We start from the raw sequence: 25,715 nt of genomic DNA on the forward strand, positions 1-25,715 counted from the left end.
TAAATAACAACAAGAATAATAATTAATAACTTTTTATTAATAAGTAATTCATTTTTTATATATAATTAATATTCCTATACAATATTATACAATAATTATATTACTTGCGCTTCTCTATTTAAAATACTGTTTTTTATCGTGACAATACGATTATAAATTTTTTTTTTACTCATGCAGTTTTAAAAAAATATCTAAGTTCGATCTCGGCACAATTGCTCGTCTGTTCCATCTCCACAGTCATCTATTCCGTTGCATTTTAAATTCTTTGTAATGCATCTGCCATTCCTGTTAACATAATAAGAGTAAATGAATTAGTAAAAAAAAAATTGTAAATTGCAAGTTTTAAAGCATATTATTGCTATTATTATAAAAATAACGTGTGTGTAAAGTGAAATTATGAAAATAAGAGAAAAAAAGTAATATTTCCATAGCATGCAAGAATCTCGTAAAAAGAAATATATTTAACAGGTCGAGAACTAGTCTGCATTTTTGTGCCATTTCTTAAAGAAAAAAAAATTTTTTTTAGCCGCGTTATCGACAATATTTCATACCGCCAATGTGATTTATGACCACATGGAGACCGCTTGTAATAAATTCAAATCTAAATTCGTATTCAAAGAGTTCAAAAAAAAGTCTCATCTCGCATAGACTTTTATTTGCATAATTATACTTGTAAATAATAAAATATGTAATCAATGTGAATGTCAACAAGTCATCGATTAATTTCGTTACGCCCACGATTAAGAAAGTGCTAATTAATTTACTTTTCGACCTGTTTAGATATTCTTTACTTGAAAGAAAAAAAATTTACATATTTTTATCTTGTTCGAAAAAATGTTCTTTAATTTAGAAAACATTTTTAGATTCGAAAAAAATGAAATAAAATTAACGGGCATATTTTTTTTATTGTATCGTAAAAAATCGCTTATAACAGGGTTGCCACGCAACCTGGAAATGTCAGGGAATTTTATAAACCTTGAAAAAACCTGGAAAAGTCAGGGAATTTTGATCGAAATCCTGAAAAATCGGTATTTTCTAAAGTTTATTCTTGAAATCTAATTTTACATAAATATTTCAAAATTAATTAAATTTTAAAAAAGTTGCGTTTACAATTTTCATAAGTACAGATGAATTTCAAAAGATTTTAATTTGAAATTTTGTAAAATTTCAATTATGAATGAATTTAACTAGAAATCGTCTTAAAGAACGTAAATTTTTGAGAAATTTTAATTATTCCAATTCTTCTGAAATTAATTAAATTTTTTAATATATATTTTTAATTGATTATTAAAGATAATGGATTTATAGAAGAATTTTAATTAAAAACACTAAAAGAAATTGAATATTTTGAAGCAATCACAAAAGATTGCAGAAATTCAATTATTTTCCAAATTAGTAAAATTCTTCTTAGAAATTCAATTATTTTTACTTATTTCCAACAATTTTAATAAAATTCATGGCAAAATTCCAATTATTTTCAAAAACTTTTCTCAATTCAATGATTTTTAATAAATCTACTACTTTAATAAAATTTTTCAAAAGAATTCAATTATTTAAAAAAAATTTTTTAATTCTACGCAAACATTTCATTATTTTTATAAATAATAAAACTCATCTCAGACATAATAATTATTTTTAATACAATTTTTATAAAATTCCTCGAAAAATGAAATTATTCTTAAAAATTTTATTAAAATTCATCAAAGAAATTCAATTATTTAAAATAGAACATTATAATAAAATTCGTCTCAAGAATTCAATTATTTTCAAAAATAATATAATTCTTCGCCGAAATTTAATTGTCTTCAACAATTTACAAAAATTCTCGTCAAAATTTCAATAATCTTTATAAATTTTTCTCCGAAATTCAAATATTTTCAAAAACTTTAATAAAATTCTTGGTAAAATTTCAATTATTTTCAAAAACTCTTATAAAAAAAAAGTTTCAAAAACTCTTTTCTCTTTGGAGAAATTCACTTATTTTTAATAAAATTTTAATAAGATTTCCGAAAAATAAATTTATTCTTCAAAATTTTATTAAAATTCCTCAAGAGAATTCAATTATTTAAAAATTAATTTTATAAATTGTCCTTATAAAAATTCAATCTTAAGAAACATTGAATTATTTAATAAAATATTTATTTGCATTTTATTTGTATTTAAATATTTGAATTCTCGTGAATTTTTCTAGTAAATATTGATTTAAAAATTAATTTCAGTTAAATTTTAGATTATTATTGAATATTGAAAGCAATATGAACTTTTCATACTTTTAATTAACAATTCTGTAGAATTTATTTTTTAAAAAAGTTTAATTGAATTTTTCTTTAATTCTTCAAGTTTTTATTTTCTAATATATATTTAATTGAAGAATGTCAGAATAATCAAAATTACGTAAAAATTAATATTGAAAATAATTGAATATTTACGAAGAATTTTATCAATTTTGAAAATAATTGAATTCTTGCGGAGAATTTTATCAATTTTGAAAATAATTGAATTCTTGCGGAGAATTTTATCAATTTTAAAAATATAATTGAATTATTTCGAAGAATTTTATTCAAATTTTTTTTGAGAATAATTGAATTCCTGCGAATAATTTTTATTATCTATAAAAATAATGAAATTCTTGACAAGATTTTTAAGGAAATTTATAGAATTAATTTTTCTCAAAAAGTTTAATGGAATTTTTTTTAATTATTTTAAGTTCTTAATTTCTAATTTATTTAATTGAAGAATGTTAGAATAATCGAAAGTTTAGGGTAAAATTGAAAATTGTAAACAAATGGATTTAAAAATTCTCAAAGAAGAACTTTTTCAAAAATTATTAAAAATAATTGTTTTAAAAAAGAATTTTATTTTAAAATTCTAGAAATGAAGAATTGAATTGAAATGAAAATAATTTTGAAGAAATTACAGTAACAATATTTTTATAATATAAAATAATGATAGTATCAAGTTTTAATTATTATAAAACACGAAGAAAGCGATATCTTTTTGTTTTATAATAATATTCTTATATGTAATTGAATTTAAAATTTTTGAAAAGTCGTTTTTGTCTGGAAGTCAGGGAATTGGGTAAAATTAAGAATAAAATTAAACATTAAATTAAAATTGAAAATAAAATTTTGTAAATTATAAATGTAGTTTTAAAAACCTGGAAAAATGACGTTTTTTAACCTGGAAAACCTGGAAAAGTCAGGGAATTTGAAATGAGGAAAAGCGTGGCAACCCTGTTATAAAGAAGCAGGAGATAAATGTAACTATAGTTTTAAAATTGAAGATTCACTTGCGGGATATTTGAAAATATCCGATTGAATTTATGCAAACGTGACTAGTTTTACTCACTGGCATGTAAATTCGTGCTTATTACAGCGACCTTGGCATCCGTGCGGTTCATCAGATCCATCCACGCAATCCCGCAATCCGTCGCAGAAACGTGCCTTCAATATACATTGTCCATCGTTACATGTGAACTCACTCTCCAAAGGACATGCTAAAATAATATAAATCATTTTATCAGTTAAATTTTATAAGTCAAGGCTTCATGTGTTTTTTCATTTGCTCCATACGTGCTGGGTAATTTAATACTGCGATGAAAAAAAAATTATCATCGCAAATAATATAAATATATTAATCATTTTTCTTAAATAATAAAAAAGTGTCAAGTCAACTAGAAAAGAACAATAAAATTCATGACTAATTATTATTTAAACAACGATTAATGATTGTTTGACTCTAGTTTTATTAATTAATAAAATATCGCAAAAGTGTAGAAAGGAATATTAATTACCTAATGTACAGTTTATCTCGTCTGTTGCGTCCCAACAATCTATCTTCCCATCGCATTTTTTATCTAAAGGAAGACAGGAAGTCTCGTTCCCACACTGGAAGTGTGTCTCTAGATTGCATTCTGGAAAAAAAAATTAATTATTCCTATTAGAATTAATATTCAGTTTTTTCTTTTACAAATCTGACTAGAAAATGGCGAAGTTTTTTCGAAAACGCAGATTGCATTTACATGTGGGATTTTTAATTGGAACTGGTTTTTATTTTGCTCAGAGAACGTTTGTTCTGAGGAACGGTTTTTGTCGGGGAGAAAATTGCTAATATTTCAGTGTTATAGCAAATTTTTTTGTTTGAAAACATTTTTTTCGAATTCTAATATGAAAAATAAGAAAATATTTGTTCAAATTTTTATTAAACATTAAAGTTTAGGAAATTTCGATTGTTCTTGTTTTGCAAAAAAAAAAAAAATTTTTAATTTTATTCTATTGCAAAAGAATTGAATTTCTATGAAGTTGTTTATTCAAAATTTTAAAAATATTTGAATTGTTAAGAAGAATTTTATTAAAACTTTAGAAAATAATTGAATTCATGCAAAAAATTCTATCAACAGTTTTAAATATAATTGAATTCTAAAAATAAATTGAAAAATAATTATATTCAAAAATCAAAATAATAGAAAAAAAAATTTTATTCAAAATTCAATTCTTTAGAAGAAATTTATTTAAAATTTTTGAAATAATTGAATCCTTTTGAAAAATTTTATTGAATTTAAAAATAATTGGTCTCTTTTAAAGAATTTTATAGTTTTAAATAATAATTGAATTTTTTCGAGAAATTTTATTAAAGTTGTATTCAAAATAATAAAATAATTAGATTCCTGCAAAGAATTTTATAATTCATGAAAAATTTGAGTTCTTGCTAAGAATTTTATTATTTATAAAAATAAACTCTTTCTTGCAAAAATTTTTTTTTAATTTTTTAAAATAATTGAATACTACAGAGAAAATTATTTTAAAGTTTGGATTGAATTTTTGAATTTTTGCAAAGAATTCTATTAAATAATTTTTGAAAGAAATTAAATTTTTTTGAAAAACTTTATTGAAATTCTTGAAAACAATGAAATTATGTATTTAAAAAAAATTTTATTAAAATCTTATTAAGAAAAAAGAATTTCATTATTTTGAAAAATAATTGAATTTTTTCCAAAATTATTAGAAAAATTGTATGTAAAATAATTGAATTTTTATTAAAAATAAAAATAATAAAATTCTTTCGAGAAAATTTTTAAATTTTTATTACAAAAAAAAAAAATGAGTTTTTCTTCTACAAATTTTATTATTCATGAAAATAATTGAATTTCTGCGAAGAACTTTTTATTTATAAAGATAATTAAATTCTTGCAATTGAATTTTTTTCTTTGAAGAATTTTATTGAAATTCTATGAAAACAATGAAATTCTATAGAAAAAATTTGATTGAAAATAATTGAATTACATTTTAAGAATTTCATTATTTTGAAAAATAATTGAAATATTTCTAAAAATGATAGAAAAATTGTATGGAAAATAATAGAATTTTTTAGAAGAATTTTCATTATTAATAAAAATAATAGAATTCATTCGAGAAAATTTTTTACGTTTTTTTTTTACAAAAAATTGAATTTCTACAAAAAATTTTATTATTCATGAAAATAATTGAATTTCTGCGAATAATTTTTTATTTATAAAATTAAATTCTTGCAATTGAATTTTTTTTGAAGAATTTTATTGAAATTCTTGAAAACAATTAAATTCTTTAGATAAAATTTAATTGAAAATAATTGAATTTCGTTTCAAGAATTTGATTATTTTGAAAAATAATTGAATTTTTTCCAAAAATGTTAGAAAAATTGTATGGAAAATAATCGAATTTCTGCGAATAATTTTTTATTTATATTTATTCTTAAATTCTTGCAGTTGAATTTTTTTTTGAAGAATTTTATTGAAATTCCTGAAAACAATGAAATTATCTATTTAGAAAAAATTTTATTAAAAAAATTGAATTTCTTTTCAAGAATTTCATTATTTTGAAAAATAATTGAATTTTTTCCAAAAATGTTAGAAATAATTTAATTTTTTTAAAGAATTTTTATTATTTTTAAAAATAATACAATTTTTTCGTGAAAAATTTTTTAATTTGTATTAGAAATAATTGAATTTCAACAAAGAATTTTATTGTTCACGAAAATAATTGAATTATTTGAGAAGAATTTTTTTATTTGTAAAGATAATGTAATTCCTGCAGAAGAATTTTATTATAGAAGTTTAAAAAAAATTGAATTTATAAGAAAATAATTGAATTGTTCCGAAGAATTTGATAGTTTCGAATATAATTAATAATAATGATTCATTGTCAGATAAATAGATCTTCTCTTAATTAATAATAATATTAATTAATAATAATAATAATAATATTAATATTAATAATAATAATAATAATTGTTTATATTATAAGTCAAAATTTCTCCAACGAATTAAATCTTTTAATATTTAATTTAAATCTTTTAATAAAATTATTAAAAAAATTCAAATATTCTCAATACAGTTTTAACATTCTAAGTATAGAATCCTCAAAAAATTTCATTAATTTCATAAATAAATAATAGTTAATTAGTTAATAAGTCTCCTTTTTCAAATTACGAATCTGAACTTATTCAAAAAATGAAGTTGAAATTTAGTAAATAAAACTTTTTTTATAATTTGCCTTATAATGATTAATTGAATACCGCGTTTCGCTCTCGTAGCATTTCCTGGTCAATATTAATTATCATTAAATTTTTTTTCTTATACAAAAAAAGGAAAACTTTATAGATGCCACATAGATGTAATTGAAGAATAAAGTTTTCTTTTGTGAGCACAATAAAAAAAATGTAAAAACAGGTAGATACTGTTAGGCAACAAAGAGAAATGAGAAACTTATAAAAGAAACATATAATGCAGATTATCGCTAACTCACCGCAATTGTATTCATCAGAATGGTCATAGCAATTCATTGTACCATCGCAATGCTTCACTAAAGGGATACAGAGAGTGTTTTTACACGTCCACTCGTCATCCAAACAGTAGTGTTCAAGATCCATACATCTGCAATAAAAAGAAAAAAAAATTAAATAAAAATGAAAATAAAAATAAAAAAAATTTTTAAAAAATAAAAAAAAAAAAAAAAAACAGTACATAACAAATAAAATAAAAACAATTTACATCTTGTACTTTTTCTCGCAAGTATACTTACGAGAATAAAAGTATTTGAAAAAGTATTCAAGAAAATAAGTGGCATTTTAATTTACCTATTTATAGATTTAAAAACGGATTGAATACAAAAACTCTATATTGCTGTCAATCATATTTAGTTGTTAACAATTATTAGATTAAATTAAAACTCGTCTTTTGATAAAAGTACTAGCGGAGTGGAAAAGTACTCTTCATATAAAGTGAAGAAAAGTCCTATACATTTTTCACATTATGGCTACAAGCATAGAGATAGTTAAAGTGAAGCACAAGTCATCCCCTTAAATTTGATGAAAAGAATATTAAACAATATATATATTCAAGTCCGGTATATGAATATTTGCACAAAGCCTACTTTATAATGAAGGCAAAAAGGTATACATAAAAATTATATTGTATTTTCTCGCAGTACTTTTGTAAGTACTTCAAGTTAGCGAGAGAGTTGTTCTAACCGCGCATTAAGACTGGTGATCATCTCTCTCTCTGGCCAGAGAATTATTGTGGCAGAAAACGACTAACTATTATATACAGTTTGTGGTTATTCTTTATTGCACGGAAAACAGATGCACAATAAAAACTGTTTTTACAATGAGGAGACAAAGGGCTGTATTACCTAATAAATATTAAACAGCATTTATGCGCATAATTGAAGAAGAAGAAAAAAGAAACATTGAAAAAGAAAGAAAAACAGTTTTGTAAATTTTTCGAGTAAATAAATTTTTTTATATATACTAGTTATGAATTTTTTTCCTTTTTTGCAAATTTAATTAAATGTGAGGTGGAAAATTATATTCAAAAAAAAAAACATTGAAAAAGAACAAAAAACATTGTAAAAGGAAAAAAACATTGAAAAAGAAAAAACATTGAAAAAGAAAAAAAAAAACATTTAAAAGAAAAAAAACATTGAAAAAGAAAAAAAAAGTTTTGTAAATTTTTCGAGTAAATAAATTTTTTAATATATTATTAAATTAATTAATTTTATTATTTAATTAGTTATTATTATTTAATTAGTTATTAATTTTTTTCCTTTTTTGCAAATTTAATTAAATGTGAGGTGGAAAATTATATTCGAAAAAAAACATTGAAAAAGAAAAAAAAAACATTGAAAAAAAAACATTGAAAAAGAAAAAACACATTGAAAAAGAAAAAAAACATTGAAAAAGAAAAAAAACATTGAAAAAGAAAAAAAACATTGAAAAAGAAAAAAACATTGAAAAAGAAAAAAAACAGCTTTGAAAATTTTTCGAGTAAACAAATTTTTTAATATATGCCACATTGATGGATTTTTTCCTTTTTTGCAAATTTAATTAAATGTGAGCTGCGTGAAAAATTGTATTCGCCTGGAGTTTTTAAAAAATTTCTTTCATGGATTTCGCGAACGGATTTTTTTGATATTTTTATTATTACATGAATTATGTAAAAGAAAATCTTTTTAAAAATAATATGGAAAATTGCATGATCCCCTCGGCCATTTGGAATTTAAATTTGATATCTGTTTTCGAATGTCTCTAATGGTTTATAAAAGATGGAAAAATTTGTTTGCGGATTTTTGCAATCTCCACAAGGTGGATATATATTTTCGTGGGGAAAATTTGAAAGGAAATTTTTCAGCTGGAGAATTATATTACTTTTAATTTTTTTTTTATAAATGTAATTGAATTTCTGCGAAAAATTTCATTGTTATCAAAATAATTGAATTTTGGAAAGAATTTTTTTTATTCATATAAATAATTGAATTCTTTCGAGAAATTTTAATAAAATTACATTGAAAATAATTGAATTCTAGCGAAGAAATTTATTTAAATGAAAAATTTTTATTTAAATTTATTTGTTAGAATTTTAATTATTTTAAATTCTTTGCAAGAATTGAATTATTTTCAAAGCAATTTTAATAAAATATGAGAATTGAATTATTCTGATAATTTTCGCTGTAGAATTTTAATTATTTTGAATTTTTCACATGAATTCAATTTTTTCAATAAAATTTTTTAGAAAAATTCAATTATTCTTCTTTCAATATTTTACTAAATTTCTTTACAGAATTACAATTATTTTTTCAATAAAATTTCTCAAAAGAATTCAATTATTATTTAAAATTTTGATAAATTTTTTGAGAGAATTTCAATTATTTTTCATTTTTGGTATCAATTCAGTTATTTTCAATAAAATTTTCGGAATTTCATTGGATTCCTGAAAAGAATTTTTTTATTTATGAAAATAATTAAATTTTTGAGAGGAACTTTATTCACCTTTTTTTAAATAGTTGAATTCTCTTAAAAATTTTATTGATTGTGATAATAATTGAATTCTTGAGAAGAATTCTATAGAATTTTTTTTAAATAATTGAATTCTCGTGAAAAATTTAATATTTTGCAAAATAATTGATTTATTTCTATGAATTTTATTAAAATTTCTAAAATTAATTGAATTCTTTTGAGGAATTTTGAGAAAATAAAGGTTATTTGCAAATTTTTCTTTTTCTAGTAAATAATCGAGAAAATTTGTAAATAAAATATAAATTTAAAATTTATGAGAATTTTCTTAAAAAACATTTTTTTATAAATTTAATAAATAAAATAATAAACATTAAAAACTTCACTAAAGTCCATTTTTATTCGAAGCAAAATAAGTTTTATAAGCTTTAGTATAGAAAAACAATTTTTCCAAACTTTCTTGATCCACAATTTCTAAGCAAAACATTATGAAAGAAAAGAACTAAATTTTTTTATTCAAAAATATTTCTTATTGTGAAAAATATAAATTTTATTTAACCGACGATCATAAACTTTGTGAACTTCACCCACTTTCAAGGTTCATAAAGAACGTAATTTTCAATGACGAAGACGTTTCAAGGCCTCTTTAGATGACTATAACTTTTCGAAGCATCTGCGCAAAGTGCAATGAAAAAATGTACTTTCTCTAAAAAATTTTTTCCGATTTCCCAAAGGATTAATTTGCGTCTCTAAATTCTTTACAATAAAAATAGGACAAATTTCAATCAACATCTCTCTGTGTACACTGATTGAAATCTTTTCTACATTGCTTGTAAATTGTAATTCCAATCAGTGCGGACTAATTACAATCAATTTAAAAAAAAAGAAAAACAAAATCAAAGCGAAATTACATTTTTCAGAAGAATTAAATTATTCTTAAATATTTTGATAAATTTCTTGTCAGAATTTCAATTATTTTGAATTTTTGAAAAGAATTCAATTATATTCCATTAAATTCTTGAAAAGAATTCAATTATATTCCATTAAATTCTTGAAAAGAATTCAATTATTCCTAAAAATTCTGATACTTCTCTTGTCATAATTTCAATTCATTTTTCAAATAAAATTTCTCAAAACAATTTAATAATTCTTAAAATTTTTGTTAAATTGTTAAAATCTCAATTATTTAAAATTTGTTTCAAAAATTCAATTCTTTTCAATGCAATTTTTATAAAATATCACAATTCAATTATTCTTGAGAATTTTTATAAATTTCTTTGCCGAATTTCTATTCTTTTAAATTTTAGAAAATTTGAATTTTTAATGAATTTAAATAGACATTTTAAAGAACATTTTTTTTCCCGATAAACTTTAATTCAACTCTTTTTGAAATTATTTGAAGCTTTTATTTTCTAATATATTTTTAATTAAAGAATTTTCGAATAAATAAACAAATTTTTGTAAAATTGAATTGAAAATAATAATTAAATTGAAATGAGGAAAATAATTTTGAAGAAACTACAGTAACATGCAGATATGGTGCACTCTGAGTCTTCGATTCGGAGTGATCCATATCTTCATGTTTTATTATAACAATATTTTTTGAAGTTATTGAATTTCAAATTTTTGAAGGAGAAGTTAGTTTTTTGAAAAAAAAATTATTAACATTTTTTTGAATTTAAATGTAATGATTTTCTCTCATTCGATCAATTAAAAAAAAAATTGAAATTAAAATCTTTGAAAACTTGAATTTTTTATACTTTCAACTAACAATTTTGTAGAATGAATTTTTTTTACAAAAGTGTAATTGAATTTTTTTAAAATTATATTTAATTTTTTGGAAGAATTCAATTATTTTCAATGCAATTTTAATAAAAAATCAGAATACCTGTAATTATTCTTAAAAATTTTGATAAATTTAACTGTAGAATTTCAATTATTTTGAAATTTATGCATGAATTCAGTTATTTCAATAAAATTTTTCCTAAGAATTCAATTATTTTTGAATATTTTGATAAATTTCATTGCAGAATTTCAATTATTTTGAATTTTAGGAAGGAATTCAATTATTTTCCATAAAAATTCTCGAAAGAATTCAATTGTTTCTAAAAATTTGAATAAATTTCTTATCAGAATTTCAATTATATTTTCAGTAAAATTTCTCCAAAAAAATTTAATTAGTTGTTGTTTTCAATTATTTAAATGAAAAATTTTTATTTAAATTTATTTGTTAGAATTTCAATTATTTTAAATTCTTTGCAAGAATTGAATTATTTTTAAAGCAATTTTAATAAAATATCAGAATTGCTTGTCAGAGTTTCAATTATTTTTTCAATAAAATTTCTCAACAAAATTCAATTATAATTAAAATCTTTTTAAAATTTTTTGACAAAATTTTATAGTTATTTGAAATTCTTTGGCTAGAATTCAATTATTTTCAATGCAATTTTGATAATAAAATATTAAAATTCATTTCAATTATTCATATAAATGTTGATAAATTTCTTTGTAAAATTTCTATTATTTTTAATTTCAGAAAATTTGAATTTTCATTGCATTTAATTAGAAGTTTTAAAGAACATTTTTTTTTTGATAAACTTTAATTTAAATCTTTTTGAAATTGTTTTAAGTTTCTTTTTTCTAATAGAGTTTTTGAATAATCGATGAAATTTCATAAAACTGTATTGTAAACATTTGTTTACAAATGATTTGGAAATTATCATAGAAATTTTTCAAAAATTATTAAAAATGATTGATTTAAAGAAGAATCTTAGATAAAAATTTTAGAAAATAATAATTATTATATCTTATATTCTTATCAGTTATTTAATTTCAAAAGATTTGAATTTAAAATTTTTGAAGAAGTTAGTTTTTTGAGAAATTTTTATTCAATTGTTTCTGAAAATTTGAATAAATTTCTTATCAGAATTTCAATTATCTTTTCAATAAAATTTCTCCAAAAAAAATCCAATACTTTTTCAAATAATTTATAAATTTAAATTACTTTTCTTTACCTTTAAATTACTTGTTGTAATTTCAATTATTTTAAAATTTTCTCATGAATTCAATTATTTTCCATGCAATTTTAATAAAAAAGCAGAATTTAATTATTCTTAAAAATTTTGATTGCTTGTCAGAATTTTAAGAATTTTTTTTCATAAAATTCAATTATTCAATTATTATTAAAATTTTTTTATAAATTTCTTGTCAGCATTTTAGTAATTTCAAATTGTTTACAAGAATTCAATTATTTTCAATGCAATTTTGATAATAAAATATTAAAATATCTCACTCGGAGTGATCGGTATCTTTATGTTTAAGGGGAGGTTCTCATTGCGGGGGCCAAAATAAACACAAACTTTGACAATTTTTTGCGAGGAACGGCTATGACTTAGCGATGTAATTTTTTTTTCTAAATAAAGATACATTCTTGAACTTTTAAAATATATATTTCATTTTCAAAAAAATGCAAAATGGCGGCCAATATGGCGCATCTAGAAAATAATGTTTTTTTAAATAGGGAAAACGGTGGGCATTCTACACTGCGCAATTTTTAGTCTAAAACAAAAACTCAAAATTTTTTATAAAGGTGACATCCTAAAGAATAGGTTATACCTATAAAATAGTTAAAAAGTTAATAAAATGACAAAATGGCGGACACATTTTTAAAAAAACTGCGTTTTCGCATTATTTTTACATATTTGATCTCTTGTAAAAATCTCTATTGTTAACAATTTTATTATATTATAGGTATAACCCCAGTAGAATTTAGTTACCTTTAATTATCCGCAAACCCGAAGTTGATTGATTAAATAGTTTAGACGCTACGATGCCCACCAGTTTTAAAATCTTGTTTCGAGAAAAACGCGTTTAAGGTTTGAGAAACATTTTTGTGCAATAATTGTATTCTTTGCAATTCTTTGTTCAATTTGCGTATATGATAAATATCTATAGGTATTTAGGGTCGCTCTTTACGATTCTGAGGTCAGATTTGCAAAATTTTTAAAAATTGATTCGATTTGCCTGACATTTGTTACTCAGTGCTCGGGACGGCGGTGAGTTCAAGACTTCATAAAAACGAAAATATTCTTCGGATCAAAAAATCGCTATACACACATATTCTACATATATATAGCTTTAAAAAAATACAATAAAAAAGAAATCAATTTTTTTGACTCCCGCAATGGGAACCTCCCCTTAATAACAATATTTTTATAAGTTATTAAATTTCGAGGAAGAAGTTAGTTTTTGAAAAATTGTTATTAACATTCCTTTGAATTGAGTTGAAATGATTTTCTCTCATTCGATCAATTAATAAAAAGAAGAAAAAGAAAATCAAAGCGAAACAATAGCACGAGACAATTAAAAACGGAAATTTTATTTTAGAACAATGGATTTCTTTTTTGCTAAATTGTAGAGAGAAAAAATATTGACTTTACGTCATGCCACTGCGGTATAAATTCCAAAAATAAATAAATAATGCCCCTCACATGTCTTCGGATCGAAGTGAAATTACAATATTGACATGAGTGGAAGTTCTCACCTGAAGGCGTCGACATCTAATCGATGGCACTTTTGTTTATTGATTAAACAAAGACCCGAGCAGCCAGTGGGGTCCAGAGGATCCGGTCCAGTTCTGCAAATGGGCACTTCCTCGCCGACGAGTGCAACGCACACCTCGCCTTCGAAACAATCGTCACAGTGCCTCGTGGAATTTAAATCTGGCAACGCAATATTTGCAGTAGTTGTAGTAATTGTAGTAATTGTAGTACTAGTAGTACTGCTGGCAGTGGTAGAATAGACTTCGGTTTCCGTTTCCGTTGGCTCTTCGTTTGCCTCCGGAAACGGGAGGCTTGCGTTTAAAAGCACACCTACAGGGAGTGTAGGCACCACGTCGGTCGACACATTCTGCTCGTCCATTAGGTGCTCCATGCCGGAAGTGAAGGAGGTGAAATTCTCACTTGTCGTCACATTCCTTCCCGACGACCTCAAGTATTGTTGAATTATTTGCAGCTTTTGTGGTTCTGAAATCAAAAGTATAATATTTCTTTGAGTATAAACAGAATCATGGTGCGTTGATCCATCACCGGAAGGAGATGGTAACAGCGGAGAAAAAAGTTTCCTTTGCATCTCAATTTCGTACTAAATTATCGATAATTTTCTTGCAGCTATATTTCTTTTCTTTTTTTGTAATCATTCAGGATTTTTTACACTTTTCCGGAGGAATTTTTCAAAATTAATTGAATTTTAAAAGAGTTGCGTTTACAATTATTTTCATAAATAGATGAACTTCAGAAGGTTTCAATTTCAAATTTTATCAAATTTTAATTTTGAATGAATTTAATTGAAAATTTTTAAAAAATTAGAATTTCGACAAATTTTAATAATTCAAATTCTTCTGAAATTAGTTACATTTTTTAAATATATATTTAATTAATTATTAAAAATAATGGATTTATAGAAGAATTTTAGTTAAAAACACAAAAAGCAATTAAATTTTGGAAAATTCACAAATGAACTTCAATTATTTTCAAAAAATCAAAAGTAATAAAATTCTTCACAGAAATTCAATTATATTTAAAAATTTTTTTAAATTCTAGTCAAAATTTCAATTATCTTTATAAATAACAAAATTATTCTCCGAAATTCAATTATTTTCAAAAATTTTCAAAAAGAATTCAATTATTTCATAAAAAATTTTAATAAAATTTTTCACAAGAATTCAATTATTTTCATAAATACTAAAATGCTTCTCAATAATTTAATTAGTTTTAAAAAATTGAATAAAATTTTTCACAAGAATTCAATTATTTTCCCAAAATAATTATAAAATGTTTCACGAGAATTCAATTATTTAAAAAAAATTCGATAAAATTCGACACAAGAATACAATTATTTTCATAAATATTAAAATGCTTCTCAGGAATTCAATGTACTTTTAAAAATTTTAATAAAATTGTACACAAGAATTAAATTATTTAAAAAAAATTAAATAAAATTCTACACAAGAATATAACTATTTTCGTAAATACTAAAATGCTTCTCAAGAATTTAATAACTTCTTATAGAATTTTTTGCAAGAATTCAGTTAATTTCACAAGCAATAAAATTTTTCACGAAAATTCAATTATTTAGAAAAATTTGAATAAAATTCCTCGCAAGAATTCAATTATTTTGCCAAATAATGAAATGCTTCTTAGGAATTCAATTACTTTTAAAAATTTTAATAAAAATTCTATACAAGAATTCAATAATTTTCCTAAATAATAAAATTTTTTATGTAATTATTCTTAAAAATTTTATTAAAAATTTAAAATTCGTCAAAAGAATTCAATTATTTAAAAAATTTGTTCATAAAATTCTTTATGACAATTCAATTTTAAGAAACATTCAATTATTCAATAAATTATTTTTTTTTTGTAATTTAAATAATATTGAATTCTCGTAGAATTTTCCAATAAAAATTTATTTAAAAATGAATTTCAATAAACATTTTAGATTATATTTGAATTTTGAAACTGTTTCAAATTAAAATAATTGAAAATCTGAATTTTTCATACTTTTAACTAACAATTCTGTAGAATTAATTGTTTTGGAAAAGTATAATTGAATTTTTTATTAAATTATTTAATTCTTTGCAAGAATTCAATTATTTTCAATTCAATTTTAATAAAATATCACAATTCAATTATTATTCTTAAAAATTTTGATAAATTTCATTGTAGAATTTCAATTAGTTTGAATTTTTCGCATGAATTCAGTTATTTAAATAACATTTTTTAGAAGATTACAATTATTCTTAAATATTTTAATTTTCTTTGTAGAATTTCAATTATTTTAAATTTTTTGAAGGAATTCAATTATTTTCCATAAAATTTCTGTAAAGAACTCAATTGTTCCTAAAAATTTGAATAAATTTCTTATCAGAATTTCAATTATTTTTTTTTTTAATTTCTGAAAAAATTCAATAATTCTTAAAATTTTGGTTAAATTACTTGTTACAATTTTAATTATTTTAAATTCTTTGCATGAATTCAATTATTTTTATAATGCAATGTTAATAAAATATCAGAATTTAATTGTTCTTAACAATTCTGCTAAAATTTCATTTCAGAATTTCAATTATTTTTAATTTTTCGCTTGAATTCAATTATTTCAATAAAAATGTTTAAAATAATTCAATTATTCTTAAATATTTTGGTAAAATTCTTGTCAGAATTTCAATTATTTTTAATTTTTCGCTTGAATTCAATTATTTCAATAAAAATGTTTAAAATAATTTAATTATTCTTAAATATTTTGGTAAAATTCTTGTCAGAATTTCAATTATTTTTAATTTTTCGCGTCAATTCAGTTATTTTCAATAATATTATTTCTCCAAGAGAATGCAATTATTCTTCAAATTTTTAATAAATTGCTTGTCAGAATGTGAATTATTTTTTCAAAAAAATTTCTCAAAAGAATTCAATTATTATTATTATTATTAAATTTTTTTAATAAATTTCTTGTCAGAATTTTAGATATTTTAAATATAAGAATTCAATTATTTTCAATGCAATTATGCTAATGAAATATCAGAATTCGCTTTAATTATTCTTGAAAATTTGGATAAATTTCTTTGCAGAATTTCTATTATTTTAAATTTTAGAAAATTCGAATTTTGAACAAATATTTAATTACAAATTTTAAAGATAATATTTTTTTTTCATAAACTTTAATTCAATTAATGGAAGAATTTCCGAATAATCGAAACCTCGTAAAATAGAATTGTAAACAAATGGATTTGAAAATTTTGAAAGAACTTTTTCATAAATTATTAAAAATAATTAATTTAAAGAAGAATTTTAGTGAAAAATTCTAGAAGACAGTAATTGAATTGAAATGATGAAAATTATCTTTAATTATTATAAAACATGAAGAAAACGATCACTCGGAGTTATCGATATCCGCATGTTTTATAACAATATTTTTATAAGTTATTGAATTGCAAAAGATTTAAATTTAAAATTTCTGAAGAAGAAATTAATTTTTTTGAAAAATTTTTATAATTTTTTTGAAATTAGTTAAAATGATGAAAGTAATTTTGAAAAAGTTACAGTATCAATATTTTTAAAATATAAAATAATTGTAAATTGATTTAAAATATTCACGCTAATATTGTATGGAATTTGCAATCGGAGAAATTCTATATATGAAAATTCCAACGAGGTCACTATGTAGGTACAGAAACTTTTCTCCGCACAAATGTGTATAAATTTTATTAACAATTTCGTATTTAAAAATTCCCTCTTGCAATGCAAGAAAAATTTTCACATGAAAAGCAAATATTTTCTCTCCATTCGAAACAAAATCTATGGCAATTTCTTCAGACGATAATTTTTTTTCCCCCTTGAACTTACAATCATAGAATTTCGCTCATTGAATTCCACTGGGCGCCCATGAGAAAGTTAATGGAAGTTTCTTGTACTTTTAATAGTAATAAAATTCAAGAAGAGGTTTATCGGAGTATCTCTTTTCAAACAAAAATTATTGTTTCCAAGAATGAGAGAGAGAGAGAAAAACAGAATAAAAAAAAACAAAACAAAACAAAACTGTTTTAACAAAAAAAGCAAATATTAGAATCGGAATAACAATATATTATATATTTATTGAAAATGAAAAGAACTTGTTTTCTGTGAAAAAAACATATAACTTATATTTTAGCCTTGAGGTAAATAAATAATTTTTCTATGAACAGAATATGTATTATGCATTTTTCCAATTTAAAATAATTCCAGCGCATTTTCAAAGTCTAGATAAAAAAGTCATAAATAAAGCAAGTGACAATTTATCTCCATAAAGGAGGTGATAAAAAAGAATACATCGACCGCATCATCCTCGACATCGAAAAGAGATGAAGAAGAAAGAAGAATAAGAAGAATAAAGAAAGAAAGAAAGAAAGAAAGAAAGAAGAAGAAGTTTTGCAGAGAGATCGCGGGAGTTCCATGCTCAACGATTTCCGAAGTTCTTCTCTGCGAATCTGTCTCAAGCAAAAACCGGCTCTCTTAGCAAACATCCGACGTAACGGTCTTGGGACCGTTTTCACGGTAAGATGTGCCTCCATCACCCCCTTTTATCCATATCTTCATCTCTTTTCAAAAGCATATAGTGTACATTTTTCTTATATTCAAAAGCGGGAATTATTTTTGTTCTCCATTTTTCAATTTTAATCGGGGTTGCTCTGCGAATTTTTCAAACTTCCATGAGAATTTTCCAGCAATGAAACAGGGAAAAAAAATTAAACCTGAAAAAGCTACAATTTTGACTATATTAGCAAAATTTTTAACTAGTTTCAGTTATAACACTTTCGCTATTCTAGAGAAACTTATCGCTGTTTCGGGTAAAACTTTTTTTTCGTAAAGGAAAAAATGTTCACTATTCTTTCTTTTGTCTAATTTTTAAAATTTTGGGAAGAAAAAGGGAATTTTAATTCTTTAAAAAGGAATTCCGTTTAAAAACAGTATTTTTCGAAATTATGTAAAAAATTACTAATTGCGTAGGTACTTCATAGTTTATTTTAAAGACTTTTTACAGTTTCCTTCAACTCCTAAAAATTTTTTATTTTCTAGGGAATTGAAAAAAAAATGAAAATACAGTCAAATCTTTATTCAAAGTACAAAAAAAGTCAAAAAAAGTTATTCGATTCAGAGATGTGATATTAAAAAAGTTATTTTTCATTTCCTTGATTTTCCGTTATTACCATAGAAAATTTTTTAGGACTCCGCAGGTATTCCAGATTTTTTCGGTCTAAAAAAAAACCCAGTTTCAGTCGGTTCATAAAAATTTGATTCATTATTTCCCTGACTGTTTCCTGATTTCCATCAAAAATATTTATTTTTATTCTAATCCTGTGCTTAGAACTTTAATTATTCTAAATTTTTGAAAAATTCAATTATTTTCTAAATTTTTATATATTAAAAATTAAAAGTCTTCAAAAACAGAATTATATTTAAAAGTTATTTTCAAAAGTAAATAAATAAAACTCTTTAAATATATATGTCAAATTTAATTCAAATTGTTTACAATTATTTTCTAAAATTTCAACTGAAATTCGTTTTTAAAACAATTCTTATATTAGAAAGTTCAACAGAAATTAAATTATTTAAATACAAAAATTAAAAAATATATTGAACACTTGAATACTTCTTCAAATTTAAATAAAGAATTTATCAAATCTTAAAAAAATAATTTAATTTTTCAGAAGAATTTTATTATTTATCAAAAAAATTGAATTTTCCAAAATTGAAAAATTCCAAAGAATTTTATTTAATTTTATTTCAATAATAATTGAATTCTCGTGAAAAATTTTATTATTTGGGAAAATAATTCAATTCTTTTGATGAATATTATTAAAACTTTTAAAAGTAATTGAATTTTTGAAAAGCATTTTATTATTTGTGAAATTAATTGAATTTTTGAGAAGTATTTTATTATTTACGTAAATAATTGAATTTTTGCAGAGAATTTTCTTCAAATTTTTTTTAAAATATTAAAAATAATTGAATTCTTGAGAAGCATTTTATTATTTATGAAAATAATTTAATTTTTGAGAAGCATTTTATTTCTTATGAAAATAATTGAATTCTTTCGAAGGATTAGATGGATATTGAATTGGAAATAATTGAATTCTTTATAAGGAATTTTATCAAAATTTTAAACAATCTGATTATTTTTGAAAATATAATTTAATTTTTGCGAAGAATTTTATTGAAATATTTTTAAATAATTGAATTTCTGTGGGAATTTTATTATTGTTTAAAATAATTAAAAATAATTAAATTCTTGTAAACAATCTGATTATTTTTGAAAATAATTGAATTTTTGTGAAGAATTTTATTGACATTTTTTTAAACAATTGAATTCCTGAGAAGCATTTTATTATTTCTGATAATCTTTGTGAGTAATTTTATTCAAATTTTTATAAATAATTGAATTTTTGTGAAAAATTTTATTGCTTATGAAAATAATTAAATTCTTGCGAATAATATTATTCAAATTTTTATAAATAATTGAATTTTTATGAAAAACTTTATTGCTTATGAAAATAATTGAAATCTTGAGAAGAATTTTATTCAATTTTTTTTTTAATTAATTGAATTCCCATGAAAAATTTTATTATTTTTGGAAAATAATTGAAATTTGAGAAGCATTTTATTATTTAGGAAAATAATTGAATTATTGAGAAGCATTTTATTTCTTATGAAAATAATTGAATTCTTTCGAAGGATTAGATGGATATTGAATTGAAAATAATTGAATTCTTTATAAGGAATTTTATCAAAATTTTAAACAATCTGATTATTTTTGAAAATATAATTGAATTTTTGCGAAGAATTTTATTGAAATATTTTTAAATAATTGAATTTCTGTGGGAATTTTATTATTGTTTAAAATAATTAAAAATAATTAAATTCCTGTTAACAATCTGATTATTTTTGAAAATAATTGAATTTTTGTGAAGAATTTTATTGACATTTTTTTTAAACAATTGAATTCCTGAGAAGCATTTTATTATTTATGATAATCTTTGTGAGGAATTTTATTCAAATTTTTATAAATAATTGAATTTTCGTGAAAAATTTTATTGCTTATGAAAATAATTAAATTCTTGCGAATAATATTATTCAAATTTTTATAAATAATTGAATTTTTATGAAAAACTTTATTGCTTATGAAAATAATTGAATTCTTGAGAAGAATTTTATTCAATTTTTTTTTAATTAATATTGAATTTCCATGAAAAATTTTATTATTTTGGGAAAATAATTTAATTCTTGAGAAGCATTTTATTATTTAGGAAAATAATTGGATTATTGCGAAGAAATTTCAAAAAAAATTAGTAAATAATTGAATTCTTGAGGAGCATTTTATTATTCATGAAAATAATAATTGAATGTTTGTTTCAATTGAATTGAATTCTTTGGGAAAATTTCATTGCTTGTGAAAATAATTGAATTCTTGCAAAGAATTTTATCAAAATTCTTTGTGAAATTTTTATTTAAATAGTAGATATTGAAAATAAATAATTTTCGAAAAGTTTTTAAAAATAATTGAATCGTTTCAAAGAATTTTAATTCAATTTTTGAGAATTTTTTTTATTTTAATTGTTAGCGAATTTAAAGCCTTAGCAGTCCTTGATTTTATTTTCAAAAATTCTTCTCCCTTTTTTTAAATTAAAAATGTGAGAGAAATAGAATATTATTAGAATATATTTATCACATTTTTAATACAAAAGAGGGAGAATTTTTGCTTATTAGATTAAAATATTGTCAATCACTAACACCGACTAACACAGTTTGAAATAAAACTGTCAATTTGTATTTTGATTTAGTAGAATTTTAAGAGAGAGGAAGAAAATCAGTAGACACTCTTATTTTATTTATTTCTCTCTTTTTTTTAACAGCATGGAACGAATGAATTATGACTCTGCCGAGGCTATACAAAAAGATCTTCTCTTCTTTCCTTTCCCTCTTTTGGGCCCTTTTGGTTCTTTTTCTCCCTCCTCTTTTTTATTTTTTTTTTAATCGGTGCAATATCGCAAGGGTTCTCCAGCCGTGAATCGAAACCGGCATTTCACTTCCGTTCTCCTATCCACCTGAGTGCCTTTCAGTATCTCTTTATCCTTCTCTGACCTCTCTGACAGTGGACAAAAAAAATTAAAGAAAAAGGGAACTACATATATAAGCAAGAGAGAGAGAGAGAAATGAATTTTAATCGTGGGAAAGGAGAGGGGGAAGTTAAACAACAAAAATTATCAATGTTTACTTTACAATGTTATTTTTAGGTGTTATTTTTAAATTCCATTTTTAAATACCAATTTTAAAAAGTATTTCTAAATACCATTTTTAAATACCATTTTTAAATATAATATTCTTAATTACCATTTTTTACGGCAATACAAATATCGTTGTTCCCTATTTCATTTGTTTCAATGAATTATTTACTAAATAAATTTACTTAAGAATTTCAAACATAATTCAATTTTATAAGAATTTCAATTATTTTTATTCATAAAATTCCGTGAAAAAATTAAATTGTTGTTCTTAAAATTTTTAATTAACTGCTTGACAGAATTTCAATTATTTTTTTAATAAAATTTCTCAAAAGAATTTAATTGTTTTCAATGCAATTTTTAATAAAATATCAGAATTCAATTATTCTTAAAAAATTTGATAACTTTCATTGCAGAATTTCAATTATTTTGAATTTTTCGCATCAATTTCGAATTTTCAATTCGCATTAATTTCAATAAAATTTTTAAAAATTTAATTTTTCTTTAATATTTTGATAAATTTCTTTGCAGAATTACAATTATTTTTCATAAAATTCCTTCAATTATTATTAAAATTTTTGATAAATTTTTTATCCAAATTTCAGTTATTTTGAATTCGTTGCAAGAATTCAATTATTCTTAAAAAATTTGATAACTTTCATTGCAGAATTTCAATTATTTTAAATTTTTCGCATCAATTTCGAATTTTCAATTCGCATTAATTTCAATAAAATTTTTAAAAATTTAATTTTTCTTTAATATTTTGATAAATTTTTTTGCAGAATTACAATTATTTTTCATAAAATTCCTTCAATTATTATTAAAATTTTTGATAAATTTTTTATCCGAATTTCAGTTATTTTGAATTCTTTGCAAGAATTTAATTATTTTCAATGCGATTTTAATAAAATATCAGAATTCAATTATTTTTAAAAATTTTAATAAATTTCATTGCAGAATTTCAACTATTTTAAATTTTTAAAAGGAATTTAAATTTTTCTCCATAAATTTCTTGCAAAAGAATTGAATTGTTCTTAAAATTTTCGATAAATTTTTAGCCATATTTTCAATTATTTTCTCAATAAAATTTCTCAAAAGAATTCAATTATATTATTAAAATTTTTTATAAATTTCTTGTCAGAATTTTAGTTATTTTAAAAATCTTTGCATGAATCTTTGCAAATTTATAATATTTCATTGGAGAATTTGAATTATTTTGATTTTTTCGCATTAATTGAGTTATTTCAACAAAGTTTTTCAGTAGAATTCGATTATTTTTTCATTTTTGATAAATTTCTTTGCAGAATATCAATTCTTTACAATTTTTGGATGAAATTCAATTATTTTTCATAAAATTCCCCAAAAGAATTCAATTGTTCTTAAAATTTTTGATTGCTTGTCAGAATTTCAATTATTTTTTAAATAAAATTTCTCAAAAGAATTCAATTATTAAAATTTTTTATAAAGTTGGCAGAATTTTAGTTATTTTAAATTATTTATTATTATTTTAAATTCAATTATGTTTTATGCAGTTTTCATAATTAAATATCAGAATTTTTATTTTAAATTTTACAAAATTTGAATGAATTTAATTAGAAAATTTAAAGAATTTGTTTTTTGATAAATTTTAATAATTCAAATTTTTTTGAAATTAGTCGAATTTTTAAATTTCACAATTTCATACTAATTCTTAAAAATAATTCATTTTGTGAAGAGTTTTAGTTAAAAACTCTAAAAAAAAATAATTTAATTTTGAAGAAGTTACAAATAATATCAATTTTAGAAATAATTGAATTTTGAAAAGGTGTCAAATTAAAATCTTTGAAAATCTGAATTTTTCACACTTTTAACTAACAATTTTGTAGAATTAATTTTTTTGAAAAAATTTAATTGAATTTTTTTTTGAAATTATTTCAAGATTTTATTTTCTAATATACAATTGAAAAATTTTTGAATATTTGAAGAAATTTCGTAAAATTGAATTCTATACAAAATTACAAATGAATCTGAAAATTCTCAAAGACCTTTTTAAAAATTACTTAAAAAAATTGATTTAAAGAAGAATTTTAGTTAAAAATTCCAGAAAATAGTAATTGAATGGAAATATTGAAAATAATTTTGAAAAAATTACAGTAACAAAGTAGCAATGTAGCACTTTCTGAAAAATCACCCATTTATGTATATATAAACATAAAAGTGAGATATAAAAATCAATAGAAGAAATAATGAGATTTTTCTTCAAGAATGTTGGTAGTTGGAGTAAAAAAAAATTATGGCAACCGGTCGAATCGAATTTATGTGGTAAAATATATATTGTTTGAATAAATATGGATCGATATAACTGTGAATCGCAATCGATCATTCCATAAAATTGCAAATGTACAGTTATCGACATTTAAGGAATAACTGCGATTTTATGCTGCATAACATTCTATTCGTCGATATATTTACATCATAAATAATGATTTCCTCGCCCTGTGTATATTATTACAATAAAATATTTTTGCTCTATTTGTGCTTTCTTTTCTTACTTTTCAATTGTTACAAATTGCCTCCTGTTTTAATGCCGATGGTTCTTTTTCATTCTTCTTTTTTGCAAATAAGAAATGAGTGAAAATTCGAAAGAAATCGCATTACTTTTTTCGATTTTTAATTTAAAATACAAAAATTACTAATTTTATAAATGTAAATTACCTAAATTAACTTTATTATTTTTTATTAATTTTATTAAATTATCCTTTTTAAAATAATTGAAAATTTTTAGAAATCAGTAAACAAAATTTGCCTAATTTCTATTTAATTTAAAAATAAATTTAATTAAATATATATTTAATTAAAATTAAAATTTTTATACAAAATTCTGTTTTTCTTTTTAAAAAAAGAAAAACAGAATTTTGTATAAAAATTTTAATATTAAATAGAAATTAGGCAAATTTTTTTCACTGATTTCTAAAAAATTTGAATTAGTTTAAGAAAGATAATTTGAACGAAATATAATTCCCCTAAAAATTGTAATTAAAAAATAATATAATTAAAATATTAATTTTTATGGGGAATATTTTTTTTTTTTTTTTTTTGAGTGATGGAAACAAATGGAGCCGTAAATTATAAAAAAAAACGTCATCACATAACTGACACCTTATACAACCAACATAATTTTCTTTTGATTTGTAGCTCCAGAGTTTGTCAGCTAATAAAAATGGACAATTACTTTTCGCAATAAAAGCGAAATCTTTTTTTAAAACTCGATGAAAAAGAATTCAATTAATTTTACTGCAAATTGGTACCGTACCACCTACCCTTCTTGGCCAAAGGATAAAATTCTCGAGTCATTTTTTTTTAACCCCCCTGAGTATTATTATAGAAGTCACTGGGAATCACCGATAAAACTCTGTATTCTAAATTTAAATTTTCATTTTCCTCTATGTTTAAATTTTCCACTTAGAATTTGTGTACATTTTCAAAATAAGTAATTTAATTTTTGTTTTTTACTTTTTGACTGATTTTGTTAGGTTTTTAATTTTTTTACTAGATTTTTAATATTTTTTATTAGATTTTTAATTTTTTTACCAGATTTTAAATATTTTTTATTCGATTTTAAATTTTTTCGTTTACTTATTATTAAAAAAAAATTAAA

At 21.2% G+C, this 25,715-nt stretch overlaps 1 protein-coding gene across 2 annotated transcripts in view; it reads right to left on the reverse strand.

The window, feature by feature from the left end:
- Positions 1-16: 16 nt before the first annotated feature.
- Positions 17-25,715, reverse strand: part of LOC122501916 — a 173,386-nt gene continuing 147,687 nt past the window's right edge. For both annotated transcript variants that reach the window (XM_043611701.1, XM_043611702.1), the window contains exons 4-8: positions 13,811-14,291; positions 6,783-6,910; positions 3,794-3,913; positions 3,349-3,496; positions 17-285 (exon numbers count right to left, since the gene is read on the reverse strand). In XM_043611701.1, coding sequence (XP_043467636.1) covers positions 192-285; positions 3,349-3,496; positions 3,794-3,913; positions 6,783-6,910; positions 13,811-14,291 — 971 coding nt within the window. In that variant the 3' untranslated portion in view covers positions 17-191. The remainder of the gene's footprint in view (positions 286-3,348; positions 3,497-3,793; positions 3,914-6,782; positions 6,911-13,810; positions 14,292-25,715) is intronic.

This window comes from Leptopilina heterotoma, unplaced genomic scaffold (assembly GCF_015476425.1).
Source record: "Leptopilina heterotoma isolate Lh14 unplaced genomic scaffold, ASM1547642v1 Lhet_218, whole genome shotgun sequence".
In the NCBI taxonomy this organism is placed as follows: Eukaryota; Metazoa; Arthropoda; class Insecta; order Hymenoptera; family Figitidae; genus Leptopilina; species Leptopilina heterotoma.